This window comes from Plectropomus leopardus, chromosome 15, assembly GCF_008729295.1.
Source record: "Plectropomus leopardus isolate mb chromosome 15, YSFRI_Pleo_2.0, whole genome shotgun sequence".
Lineage (NCBI taxonomy): Eukaryota > Metazoa > Chordata > Actinopteri > Perciformes > Serranidae > Plectropomus > Plectropomus leopardus.
Window position 1 is genome coordinate 6,603,426 of NC_056477.1, and position 13,797 is coordinate 6,617,222.

The 13,797-nt window shown below is 38.1% G+C and overlaps 2 protein-coding genes across 2 annotated transcripts; one reads left to right on the forward strand and one right to left on the reverse strand.

Annotated features, from left to right (window-relative positions):
- Positions 1-337: 337 nt before the first annotated feature.
- Positions 338-7,740, reverse strand: nphp1 (nephronophthisis 1). The gene is made up of 20 exons (XM_042502369.1): positions 7,627-7,740; positions 6,803-6,864; positions 6,654-6,714; positions 6,210-6,343; positions 5,746-5,953; positions 5,288-5,389; positions 5,056-5,162; positions 4,846-4,894; positions 4,292-4,379; positions 3,729-3,823; positions 3,438-3,566; positions 2,997-3,071; positions 2,681-2,791; positions 2,390-2,472; positions 1,848-1,924; positions 1,571-1,670; positions 1,361-1,473; positions 1,196-1,269; positions 1,007-1,051; positions 338-815 (listed from the first exon to the last, which is right to left on the reverse strand). Exons 1-20 carry the CDS (start codon positions 7,690-7,692, stop codon positions 537-539), a joined length of 2,058 nt encoding a protein of 685 aa, XP_042358303.1. The 5' UTR covers positions 7,693-7,740; the 3' UTR covers positions 338-536.
- A 1,050-nt stretch (positions 7,741-8,790) lies between these two features.
- Positions 8,791-12,460, forward strand: zgc:65997 (uncharacterized protein LOC794398 homolog). The gene is made up of 4 exons (XM_042502517.1): positions 8,791-9,117; positions 10,209-10,386; positions 10,502-10,596; positions 11,512-12,460. Exons 1-4 carry the CDS (start codon positions 8,791-8,793, stop codon positions 11,701-11,703), a joined length of 792 nt encoding a protein of 263 aa, XP_042358451.1. The 3' UTR covers positions 11,704-12,460.
- The last annotated feature ends 1,337 nt before the right edge of the window (positions 12,461-13,797 follow it).

A 13,797-nucleotide genomic window follows, 5' to 3' on the forward strand; every position in this document is an offset into this window, starting at 1 on the left:
CAACAAATCCACCCGAAAAAACTAACATACAATGAATTGATCCAATTATATATTCTTTGTGAATCCAAAGCTGACATCACTGATTCCTCCGTGCCATCTGTTGTTGTTCAAAAACAATCAAAAACATGTCAGTGAGGGACCTGATTACACTAGGTCACTTGTTTCTTCATCACAAAGAACATGCATACTGTAGTTTATTTTGAGCTCCATTCACCACATGTGTATTAATGCACAGCTGAAAATAGTCCCCAACAAAAACACTATTTACTTGTGATTAAAAGTCTGAAAGTATTAAGAAATGAAATGAAACATTTTTGTTTTTAGTCTTTTCATTGGATTTATTGACAGTTACAAAAATATAAAATATCACCAGCCTTATTCTTTAAGTTTGGTTCCAAAATGTGTTTATGGCACATTTAAGGGCTTTATTTGTTTATCAAATAAACCACACCTATGTCTAGAATATACTTGATTACATGATTTTACGTTAAAATGAACTCTGAAAATAATCAACCTTCCTTCTAAGTGATTTGATGTCACCGCGCCACATGGAGGAGGTCAAAGGTCAACTCTGTGATATCGAAGGCGAGATGCTGACGCTCAGGGTCGACAAAGACCTCTGGGCTTCCACATTTGCCGGTGTTGCTTTGGGTGTTTTTGAGAGCATCCAAAGTGGTGTAGATGACTCTGGCTCGCTGCTCCTCTGATGGCGGGTCCGCCCAGCGATGACAGGGCAGCAAGGGCGAGTGGAGGAGGAAGTAGACGGATGAAATGTAGACTTTAACAAACTCCTGTTTTAAATAGGACAGGTCTCTCTGCAAACACAGAGGAAGGAAGGAACAGTTTATTTTCACACCTGGTCAGCACAAAACACAGATTACTCAAACTGTCAGCACCCTCTACAGGTCACTATCAGTACTACACACACACACACACACGCGCACACACACACACACACACACACACACACACACACACACACACACACACACACACACACTCTGACCTTCTGTGCTCTGCTCATGCTTGTCTCAGCACCCAGCCAGGCAGTCTGAAAGAATACATACACATTTATTTTATATTGTACACCATTATTAAGAGGTGTTGGCATGAAATGTTCACAAATTATTATAAATTAAAGATTTATTATTTGGTTGAAAGGAATAGATTTAACTCTTATGTTCTCCCTACTGACCCTGAGAGCATCCAGCAGGTCTGGTTGGTCCAACAGCACAGGGAAGGTAGAAAGTACAGGACTGCATATCAGATCTGAAAAACACAGAGTTATTTGAAATATTTCAAACAACTATGAATATCTACGATTTAGATAAGTCATTGTGTATGTGTGTGTGTGTGTTACCTGCATCCTGCATGGTAGGCCTGTCCATCAGCAGTGCGTCGGCCAGCAGCTGCCTGTGTAGAGCCAGCAGGTGGACGCAGCTCAGAGAGTGCAGCAGAGTGTCCGGAAGGAGACTGAAGAAGAAAACATACTTGTACACATTTATTGTTTTTAAATTAAATAACAAAGTCCACTGCACATCTTCGAAGATTTTCGTGCTGATCCCCCCACCTGAGCTGCGTTCTGGTCCGGCTGTTGGCCGATTTCAACTTCACAATGAGTTTGGGCTGCCGCCTGGCCTGAAGCATCTGCTGGAAAACACCAGCTGGAGCTGAGAGGAGAACAGAAGAGAGAAAACATGCTGGTCATACTAATGAAATCAAAGTTTACAAAAAGTTTTTTATGTACTGAGCAAGTTTCAAATCTAACAAATGCTAATACTGAGCTTTGATTTAAGCTTTTTGTCACACATGTGCTGCAAGTGTTGAGCTCTGCTGTGTCTTCTTACTTCCTCTGGTGACTGATGCCTCCATCGCTACATCCTTCTCATAGGGAGTGCCTCCGTTCACTGGCAGCTCATAGGTCCTACACATTAGATTAGGATTAGGATTCGATTTTAAAAGGGAAACTAGTGTGTGCACATCCAGTCACGCAGGTGCAGGACAAAAATATGTCACTTTTTTATTGTTTTCATTTTTATTGCTTTTGCAAGGCAATAAATTAGATTTTAAAGCATTAAGTACACATCGCTAATTCAGTAGGTATGTTTCATTTTCAGTTATGTATTCATTCTTTCAAACTGGACATGCATATAAAAAGAAGAATAGATGACTTTAAACAAAAATGTGTGTGCCCTTGCATTTGTGTGCTATTTACACTGTAAGATTGTGTCTGTGTGTATGAAAAAATACATATTGTGAGTATGTATGTGGCTGGCTACATGAATGAGTACGTGTACAAAACAGTGTCCTGGCATTTTTGTGGATCTAATACTGTGTGCAGTGTATGCACGGATGCTTTTGTACCATGAAATGCTGTATGTGTGTGTACCTGTTGGGGAGTGGATTTCCAGCGTCATCAGTCAGTTTGAGGAAAGTCCAGCCACAGCTCAGGTCCCCTCTCTCACCTGTAGACTAAAACACACACAGAAGATCACACACAGCTGCTTTTCCAAAAACTGCTTTATCAGTAATTAGAATTTCTGCTAAGATGTCTTCCATGACAACAAAAAAACGCTCAGTATAGCAATTTCTCATTTCCTGTGTGATTTTATGTGTCCTGTCTGCACTGACTTAATCTCATCACTACCAAGTGTATCTGTATGTGTGTGTTTGTTCTCACATTGCGTATAAAGGTGACTCCCAGTTCAAAGAGGATACCGAGATCAGGAGATGCAGAGTTGCAGCGAAGGAAGCAGTCTCCATCAAGGAGGGCAGGTAGGATACCTGTCATCTGGAGCAAACACACACACACACACACATTAAAATGCTGGATTTCAGACTTAAATTCAACCTTAAGTCCAAGATAGAGTGAATTTTAGCACTGCATCTCAGTGCCAATCATCAGAGTTTTGGTTCAAAATGCGGTTTGAGCAACACCACACAACAGAGAGAAAATAACAGCTTGTAATTCCACATTTACAATGCTGAAAACATACCCTTGGAGAGAAGTTCCAGGTTTTGGGGCTCTTGGAGTTGTAGGATGCTCTCACTGTGTGGATGTTACTCAAAACCTGAAACACAAATACAGCTCATTAAAAATACAACAACAAAAAAAAACCCTTAGACAAAAAAACAGGGTGAAAAGCAATAAAGTCTGGTCTGAATAACAAAATGTTATAATTTCATAATTTCCCTGATTTGCATCATAAATTAATAAGAATTGTCTGAAATGTTGCAACAGATGAATAAACTAACAAATCATAAGGGGCTGATAATGTAAAACAGCAACAGAGAAAGTTGCAGAGAAACATGCAACTATACACTGATTTTGTGTATAATTTATTTTAAAAATATTTATTTAATTGTTTCCATGCTTCAGAGACTTGGTTCGGGTCAGGAAGTACAGTGTGGCTTTATATTCAACAGAAATACTCCACCTGAGTTCCATCAAAGGCACAGAGGCGGATGTGTCTGCTGAGGACCTGAACTCCAACGCCAGGAGTAGGAATCATCCTGCAGCTCCACAAACTGAAACAAACACAAGTCCTGACCTGCCGAGCACGAACCTACGAGACAGAACAGGAAAGTGGAGATTAACAGAAATATGAAGTGTTCTTATCAAAGAAGCATGTTCATGGTGGATGGTCCGCAGTGTGAGAAACCAAAAAACATCATCTCTATTAATCACAGAGACGATGAGAGAGACAGAAGCAGAGAGAGCGCCTCACCCTGCCCGTGTCTGGATCCAGGAAGAGGTCACTAAAGGAGAGCTGTGATTGGCTGAGCTCTGGCTGAATATAGTGACTTGCTCGGTATGTTATACCTAGAAAAAAAAGGGTTACTGCTTGCTTATAATCATACGGCATTCATTAGTTAAACAACTACTAGTACTAACAGTGACAGGCATACTCTGGACGTTGTAGTGGCGGTGGTATAAATTGTGAAGGAATCACCGAAATGGCCTCTCTGCCTCTGTTTCTTACTGCATGACTGTTGCTCTTTGATTGGTTCAGAGGAGGTCGTTTAGACTCTGGGAAATCATGATCTGCATTTTACAATTTCTGACATTTTGTAACAGAACGACTCATTGATAAATCAAGAAAATAATCCGTTAATTGCGAATAATTAATTAATAGTGTGCTCTGAGACAAGTGTGGTGGAATTCAGCTGTAAAAAGCACCTGCAAGCCTGTCAGTTTAAAATAAGTGTGTGTGTGTGTGTGTGTGTGTCTGAGTATGTGTGAGTGCATGTGTGCATGTGTGTGTATGTGTGTTACAGAGGGTATAATGACCTTCCTCCACCAGCAATTTATTGAGAGTTGATGGTCTGAATCCTGAAGGTATAGCCCCCATAGCAGAGAGCACATCTGTTGCATCAATCTGTCACACACAAACACACAAACACAAACACACACACACACACACACACACACACACACACACACACACACACACACAGAGAGAGAGAGTAAAAAACATGAATCATCGTACATATGATTCGGGCTGTACCGAATGTCATGTTTTACATTCAAAGCTTCTTTAAATAAAGCTTCAAATATATGTTTTTGTCATATTTGTGACATCATCAACCAAACAAATGAAATAAAATCCTCAATTTGAAGGGAATGGTTCATCATTTATTCTATCAACTTGTAATTAACAGTGCTGTAATATTGCATCAGCATACAAGCTGATTTAGAATTCAGATGTCAGTGTTATGAATAAAGCTTTGAAGCTCTGACCTTTTCAGTCCAGCGCTATACAACATAATGAGTGGGTTTAATATTTGTCAGTAGGAAGATTACAGTAACATCAGGAGTAGTACTTGTAGTTTGGAGATATTTACCTCAGTCAAAGCCTTTTTGACAGTACTCCAGTTGGAATGTGGAGAAGTGCTGTTGAAGAAAAGAATTAAAATTTAATTGATTGATAGTTAATAAGTGTCAGTCATAGATTTGGGAGCTGCCTCTAATTCCCATTCAGAACCCCTGATGAGGTTACATATTAAAACAAGCAATCTACAAAATCTAAGTGAAAATAGGTTAAAATAAAGAACCCCTGTTTCTCTTGGTCGTCAGCCAGTTCGTCACCATCTGACTCTGACTCCTCATCTTCATCATCATCGTCACCATCATCTTCTTCATCATCAACACCAGAGCCAAGCTAAAAAAAATTAGTGAAAACTCTTAAATTTCACCCATTTACATCAACACACTGCAGCTACTTACATCTAAAATTACCAACACAAGAAAGTATGATGTGATGCAGATGTCGAGCAGCTTGTGTACCTTCAGGTAGGTTTTTGGAACCACTCCTCTGTTGCCTTTGGCGTCCTCAGCCAGCCACCATCCATCTGCCGTCTTCCTGATAATCCTCAACACCTCCCCTCTCTGAAATCAGCAGGGAAACAAAGTCAAGTTACTTCACGTTATACATGCATTACTAACAAACATACTTTCTCAGCTCAAAATTAAAGACGTGTGGAGTTGACAAGCTTGTCAGGAATACTTGACTTCATACTTTTTCCCTGTCAGTCTTTATTTGACTTAAATTGTCCCTGCAGGGATGTGCACATACGATTTGGGGAGCAAGAGCACCCTCCTCTGCTAGTACATGTAATACAATGCAACTTTTTGAGATGCTAGAAAGATAGGAACAACTAAACCGAGCCTCTTATTGTATACATTTTAGGCACTGCTTTTTTTAGCCAGTCTGTGCTTTATCTCTGAAACAGGCAGTACTTCACCTGAACAGACAGATCTCCCTCCTGTTCTCCTTTGAAATCACTCAGGGCTGTGTAGATGTGAGAGTCTGACTGAGACGGAGATTTCACAGCTTGCTTCTCATCTCCATCATTGGCTTCATCATCATCATCATCATCATCATCATCGCTACTCTCTTCATCATCATCCTCATCATCATCCTCCACCTCTGTGTCTTCCTTTGAAACATCACTGTGGATCAGAACACAGTAATGTGAAAACATATGTGAAATTTGGATTACATGTCAAACTCATGAATTTAAACCAGTGCTAATATTTCTATACAAAGGATACATGCAGATTCAATTTGTTGCAGGAAAATTAGGCCACTTAAACAATGAATATGATATATATACTTGGATCATAAAAAGAGCATGTACAAACTAAAACAATCATAATTGACCACTTTTTCTGTATTTTCTTTGCAGAGAACATGCAGGTCACACACCCTGCAGCAGTACTGGGTCCTGGTGGTGAAAGCTCCAGAGAGAGGGTGTTTACAAGCTCCAAGATGTTCTGCAGGCGTCTCTCCTCCTCCTGCTTCCTCTGATCATAGTTCCCCACTGGAGCCAGCTCATCTGCCTAGAAAATGAGGCAAGTTTTCTAACATTAATTTTAGCTGCTAAATTAATGTCAGAAATCTTAAAAAAAAAAAAAATCACACAATGTCCAAGTCACCAATATCTGACTTTCTTGGACTCTCGGGGATATCCCCTTTCAGAAAACAGGATTATATTGATTTGGGACAAAAAATAATGTCAATTTTAAGGATAAAAACAACTGACATAAGTCAAACAATAGATCTGAATATTGTACCACATACACTTTATACAAAGAAGACGTTTAATAATAAAATAGTAGTTCACCAGTTTATTGACAGTAAAGCACAAACCTTGGTCAGTTTCTTCAGTGTATTTAATGCTTTTTCTGCAGACATCTGCAGTTCTTGACATCTGTTTGGAAATGGACATTTAGACAAAAATCAAACCTCAATGCATCACTTTAAAAAGATGTTCCCGTGGCTCTGTTAGAGCTGTTTACCTCCGAAATGCCTCCTCTGTGGATCCAGCCTGACTCTGCACATCCTTCAACAGACTGTCAACCTAAATAAGAAGAATAAAAAGATCAGTTGGCAGAGAACAAAGGGGTGTTGAAACCAATGTGCAGTCAAACTTGAATTGCATCTGTACATTTTTTGCATCATTGCATCTTGTAGTTTTTATACTTGATGTTTAATGACATAGCTAAAAACATGTCTCATATCTGTAATATATTCTGTATGTTTTCTCCTGCAGCAAAACGACAAGCCATCATGTGATCCTGCACTTTGTATGTGTTGTGTTGTGTTGTGTTGTGTTGTGTTGTGTTGTGTTGTGTTGTGTGAAGAACAAATATCTTCTGCTCCCGGCCAATACTCGTTTAATAATCTCGCATTTTCACGTTTACCTACCTTTACACTTACAACTTCATTAAACAAGTCATGAGACTTTTTTCTTAGTGTATTTCAGAAAAGTCGGTATTCACGTCTTTAACAAAGGGTACTAACTGTAAAGGGAAATTCTCTTTAACTTTTAACTTTGTTTACATTTCTTACTGAAATAATCAACCGCCAAACGTGATTCATCTTCAGCCAATTCTTGACTTTTATGCGAGCAAGAGGCACACCTGTAAGGGGCTTTTAGCTAACAGCAAAATTGACAAAGACGTTTATCCCACACACGGAGCTGATAAGTGTTATAGCTCATGATCACTTTGTTGGTGTCATCGCTGAATCAGTTACTGTCAGTCTGTCATTCAATCCCACTGTTGTTGAGTTCAAACTTAACCGCGAGAAACACCAAAGAAAGCCCAATTCTGCGACTAACCTGTTTTTTGATTTCGTCCACTTCTCTCTGGACAAGCTGCAAAGGTCCTTTTCTTTTTGGTGGCATTTATAAGCTGTTTCACGGAGCATATTAGATGTGTTAGCAGGTTAGCCTAGCTAGCTAACTGACGCTACACTTCCACTGGTCGCTAGGCAACCGGTCCCTCTTCCGGCTTGGGCTTGACGAGATTTAATTGTCTATTTTCTATATTTTATGATTTTTTTTTTTTATTTGTAGAATAATATTAAAATATGTATTTTCGTATAGTTGTATTTTTATTTTTTTCATTTTACATTTCATTTTCAATCGCAAATGCTTTCATATCGGATGTAATGAGGACGGTACCGCCGCCTTCTGGACTGGAGGATAAATGTCAAACGCTATATATTTTTCCATGATACCTCCACGGATCAAGTAAATTTTTTGATGTTGCTGTTTACTTATGTCATTTGTTTTGTATGTATCATTCTTTCCGGTAACCTACAACGAATTTCTGGATAAATTAAATAAACATGCAAAAACATAGGAGTATGCTCTTGTTTTCGTTTTCCATAAAGTGCCCTATACTTCTATTCATCTATCTAGATGCATTTATATAATTGAATTAACGCATAGTAAAGAACGGAATAATTATAATTATTATTATTATTATTATTATTATTATTATTATTATTATTATTATTATAGCAATAATAGTGTTACAGTGACCAGATTCTAACATTAAAGAAAAAGCCCAACAGGAGGTCTATAAACGTGAGGTGAAGTTTTGGGAGTGTTTGAATATAAGACAAATTATTTTTATACTTCTAACTGAGTGCACCAAAATAGAAAAGTGCATAAATCAGAGTTGTGTAAGTGCCCTCCATATGACCAACAGAGAGCGCACTTTGCTTGTTGTGAAACATGCTGCCTTCACGTTATCCTCGTTAGCGCCAACTTTTATATATTAAAAAAAAGTCAAATTATGATTTAAAAGCACATTTCAGCGCTGACATAGACAAAACCTGTCAACGGAGCCTATATGCCTTTTAAAAGTCACTAATCCGCATATATTTTTGCTATCTTTCCCGGAAAGTTCAAAATTACGACGTTTCAGGCGGAAGTGAAGGCATCAAACACTACTACTCTCCATCCTTCCGCCCTCAGTGTTACGTCACTTCTGTCATGGCTTCCCCCGTGGCGCTCATACAAGGAGCCAGCAGAGGACTGGGGCTTCAATTCTGCAAACACATCCTGAAAAACAAAACCCCCGCCGCCGTTATAGCGACATGTCGGAACCCGGACGGAGCGGCCGAGCTGCGGGACCTGGCCGGACAACACCCGGGCAGAATAACCGTCCTCAAACTGGACGTGAACCGGGAGGAGGACATCCGCGGAGCTGCGGACCGGGTTAAGGAGAGCTTCGGCCGGCTGGATCTGATCGTCAACTCCTCGGCGATGCTTCATCCGTCCGGAAAAGGAGAGACCAGCCTGAGGGATGTTTCTGCTCAGGTAAGGCATGGTGTGAGGACACTTTGAGCTGCTATCTTATTATAAAAAGTGGAATGTAACTGATGCACAGTATTGTCTGATTTTATAGACTTTTATTAAATGTGCTTTTAATTCAATTCAGTTAAGGTTATCATATTTAATGGGGGTCAGTTAAAATTGTCAGGTTTTGTGATAAGTGAGGACCCATAACAGTGATTTCTTAAAGGGTCCTTGGACTTAGGACAGACCGTTGTAGTGTCAGTGGACCCTCAATATTGACCCCCCTTGACTTCCTTAATAAATTCTGTTGTTTAAAATTGACCTGACTTATTTAGGAAATGTCCAATAATATCGCGAGACACTATTATCTTAGAAGAATATTTAGGATCTAACTGTAAATTCGGCATTAATAGAATGTACAAGATCATATTATTGTGAAGGTCATTTAAATTTTTATGTTAATTTCGCCTCAGTGGTTGCTTCCATTAAAATACTCAAACTCAACTCAACATTACAGCACCTTTTATTCAAACGTGCAGCCCAAAGTGCTTCACATGGCAAAATTAAATGATCACAGACACGATTTAAAGGAAAAGACAAATATACATCAAGATTTGCAAGACAATAAAATATGTTTAAAAGCAAACAAAGAAACAAAAATAGCTTAAATAAAAGTCTATAAAATAAAAATAAGATGAATAAATGAAATAGAATAATATTAAATAGCAGGGATTATATGAGGTAAAATCCAAGGATTACAATTTAAAATAAAGGCAGAAATGTTATTTAAAATAAAAAAGAGATATTAAAGGTATAGGTCTTCAGTTTACGCCACAGAAAACAGCAGGAGGCAGTGTCAATTAATTCCATTCAGACTGAGATTTTAATGAAATTAAATGCCGCTGGGTGCAACATTCACATGTTCTTTTAAAGTTCTGTACCAATAGATGTTTTTTTGTTAAATGAATTTTTGTACTGAGTTTTTCTGCATTGAAGTTTTAAGGAGATCATTTCTTCTGCAGTTTTTTTCAGGCACTCAATGCACAAACACAATCATGTATCCCTTATCTATCCAGAGGTACATTTTTTAATTGTTAAGATCTGAATTTCAGGGCATCATTTCCACCTTGACGACCAACACAGTGGGTCCCCTGGTCATGGCCAAGTATTTTGCTCCGCTCCTTCAGAAAGGTGAGGGTAGTTTTGGTCAACAGCCTGCAGAGAAATCCAAACAGCACAGCGGCATCATCGTCAACATCACCGCCAAAGTGGGGTCCATTGGTGACAACGGTGGGTATTGTGTTAGTGGTGGTTACTCTGTGGTAATGGCTGCATGCTGGTATATCATGGTATGACTCACTGGTCTTTATCTGAGCTTTTTCCTCTCTCCTTTCACTCCTTTTAGGTCTCGGTGGTTGGTACAGCTACAGAATGTCTAAAGCAGCTCTCAACATGGCGACCAGGAATCTGTCCATAGAGCTGGGCCGCAGTCGACCCAAGGTGGGTTTGAGTGTTGTCATAGTTGCTTTAACATTCATATTATGTGACAAGAGTGGAGACAATTGGTTGCCTTTTTCTCTTTTCCAAGACCAGCAGACAAAACGTATGTGGAGAGGCATGCGGGATGCCTTTATACATGCTCTCACACTCAGACCTGGAAAAAGTCATCCATACATTTATCTTTTCCAGACCTGATTACTGTAACTCCCTCCTTGCTGGTATTAATCAAAGATCTCTCTTTAGCTAGTTCAGAACAGGCAGCTGGGCTTCTCACAGGTTTTAACATACGGCTTCCCTCCACTGGCTCCATGTTCATTTTAGAATTGATTTTAATATTTTACTGATTGCTTAAAGCTGGTATGGGTCTGGTCCCAGGCTACAAAACATAAATGTTGCGGTGATGGTGCGTTTGCCATCAGGGCGCCTCGGCTCTGGAAGGACCTGCCTGAGGAGATAAGGCTGCAGAATCAGTGACTTCATTTAAATCATTATTAAAAACCATTAGACTTGCCTTTATGCCCTTTTAATTTATCTTTTAATGCAGTCTTTTACTCTGTCTTGATCGTGTTTAATTATGTTATTTATGTTATTATGTTTTATTTCTGTATTTACTGCAGATATTCTTTGTATTATTTGTATTATATTAATTCTTATTGGTATGGGTTGTTATTGTTGTTTTTGTTTTGTAATTGTTTCTCTCTTGTTTACTTAAACTTTAAATTTTGTCGGCATTATAATTTGGCTCTGCAAGAAACCCTTATTCCTTCTGCTTTGCTTTGTTTGTCAAAGCACTTTTTATTCATGTAGCACCTTTAAAAACAGAGCTTTCAGTTGTTATTATTATTATTATTATTATAATATACCCATGGCCTTTATTTTATAGAGCTGATGGACTCGTTTCTGTTTTTTTTCCAGGTGGTGTGTGTGTCCTTACATCCAGGGACGGTCAACACAGACCTCTCCCGACCGTATCACAAGAACGTGCCAAAAGACAAACTGTTCAGCGCCGAACACTCTGTGAACTGTCTGATGAGCATCATAGAAACTCTGAACATCGAAAAGACAGGCAAGGCGTACAGCTGGGACGGGATCGAACTTCCTTGGTAGAAACACAAAACGGATGAGATGAAGTAACTCGCCGGTATTCTCTATGCTAAATCTCTCTTGACCGTACAATGAGCTGAACTTTACACTGAAAAGAAAATTCTTAGTGTAAACAGTCAAAGACAAACCTCTTTATCTACCTCACAACCAGCCGACAAAGTGCCGACATACCGTCACATAAAGGTCTTATGTGGCCTTAAGATTTAATGTAACTGTAACTACATCTAATGATCTAACATTACACTGCAGGTCTCTCTCTGCCTCCAGTCTGTGTGGCAAACTATGCTAATCATCAGGCAGGAACTATAAGCATTTTTTAAAGTGAATTATTACTTTAGATGTGACATCTAAATGCAGTTTCACTGACTCTCATGCCTTATTTGCTGAATAAAATATGGTTTTGTCATGATATTAGACAGCTGAATTATGTGTCACGGTTTCAAATCATCACACTATGCTCTCACTAAACCATACTAAACAATAACATTAAATGTTTGTCCAAGATTAAAAGTGGGGATGCACAATATGGGATTTTTTGCTGATATGCCGATAAAAAGACAACAAATTTAGCTGATAATTGATACTGATATTGATACATCCACTTTTATCTCCACATTATTTTAGTGATCATCAAGTCTCTTCATTAGTGAAATTAACATGATACTATGCATACTCTTAATGTGACGGTCCAGCAGCAGATGGAGACATAAAATACAATGCATTTCAGTGTATGTAATATTCATTCATTGTGCAAAATAAGAAAAATACTACCAGTTCACTTTGACAATTACAAAAAAAAATAAATTATTGGTTTGTGATATCAGCAGAAATAAGTATATTGGCCAATTCCGGTATTTCACAATAAAGCCAATATCTGCTGATACCGCTGACATGCCAGTATTATTATTATTACTATGCATCCCTAATTAAAAGGGTTTATATAGTCACTTTAATTGATTTCTGTTAATGCAATGCCTGTGTAGGTCAGAGGTTAATTTCAGTGATGGGACGGTCAAAGGGAAAATTTCATTGTCACAAAAAGAATAGCATTTTTACATGTATAGTGTGTTTGGTTAACAGGGGTTTTTTTTGTTTTTGTAAAACTGGACCAGGTTTATTTCACTAAAGTTGGAAATAAGTCCTTTATTTAACAAAATAAAAGAAATGAATTGCATTTTGTTTCTGAAACAGTCAGTTATATATATAATTTACTGTGAACAGGTGCTCTCAGGTGCATAAATTCTGCGCAGGCCTTATTTACAGAAGAAGAGGAGAGACTCGAGGCACAGTGGACTGTTAGGGGATTTTTATACAGTGTTGACCTGATTCTTACCAAGTCTAGGTCACAGGTTAATTTATAGGAATATTATTACAACCATGTGGTGCAAAAAAATGCTTTACTCTATCTTGGAAGCAAGACCACTTTTTAAATTGTAGTTTTAAAAAACTCATTGCTGAGTAAGAAATGTTCAACATTTAATTATGTTTCACCAGAAGATGGCAGCATTTCAAGACTCCATTAGCCTGCAGTATTGACACTCTTCTCATTCATGGATTTCTCCACATAAGGAACATTTTAAAAATAACACTTTACAGTAATTGGTGGTGTTTGTTATAGTGGAAAATGTGACATTACAACATGCATTTCTAATTCCCTAGTGACTGGAATAAGTCAGCATTGCTCCACTTGTGTAAAAAAAAAAAAAAAATCTGATCATGTTTATCATTGAGCATTTTTACTCCGTATGGTGCTTCTTAAAATTAACACATTTTCTTATAATCATAAAAAATAATACTTTACACAGCACATTTAAAAAAGGGTGTACGAAGTGCTTTGACAAGTGAAGACAGCATAAACGAGACAATCAGAAGGCAATAATAATAATAATTATAATAATTAATAATAACAACATTGAGCCAAACAGTCTTACCAGATGTACGGGATTCAAAAAATTGAAACAGGAGGGCAGAAAATGCAAACTGTAAGACTCAAAATGTCTATATAAATAAATACACATAAAAAGACCTAAACAAAAAACAAACAAAAAAGTCATTCAAACAAAAAAGCGATAAAAAGAAAAATGAAATAAAATAAAT

Bases quoted from the DNA above. Each gene is read 5' to 3' on its own strand.
- nphp1 (XM_042502369.1), bottom strand. From the start codon at position 7,692: ATGCCACCAAAAAGAAAAGGACCTTTGCAGCTTGTCCAGAGAGAAGTG. The intron at 6,715-6,802 runs GTAAACAGCTCT...ATTTCCAAACAG, and splicing joins ACAGAGGAGGCATTTCGGAG to ATGTCAAGAACTGCAGATGT. The intron at 6,344-6,653 runs GTTTGTGCTTTA...CTCATTTTCTAG, and splicing joins CACTGAAGAAACTGACCAAG to GCAGATGAGCTGGCTCCAGT.
- zgc:65997 (XM_042502517.1), top strand. From the start codon at position 8,791: ATGGCTTCCCCCGTGGCGCTCATACAAGGAGCCAGCAGAGGACTGGGG. The intron at 9,118-10,208 runs GTAAGGCATGGT...TCTGAATTTCAG, and splicing joins TGAGGGATGTTTCTGCTCAG to GGCATCATTTCCACCTTGAC. The intron at 10,387-10,501 runs GTGGGTATTGTG...CACTCCTTTTAG, and splicing joins GGGGTCCATTGGTGACAACG to GTCTCGGTGGTTGGTACAGC.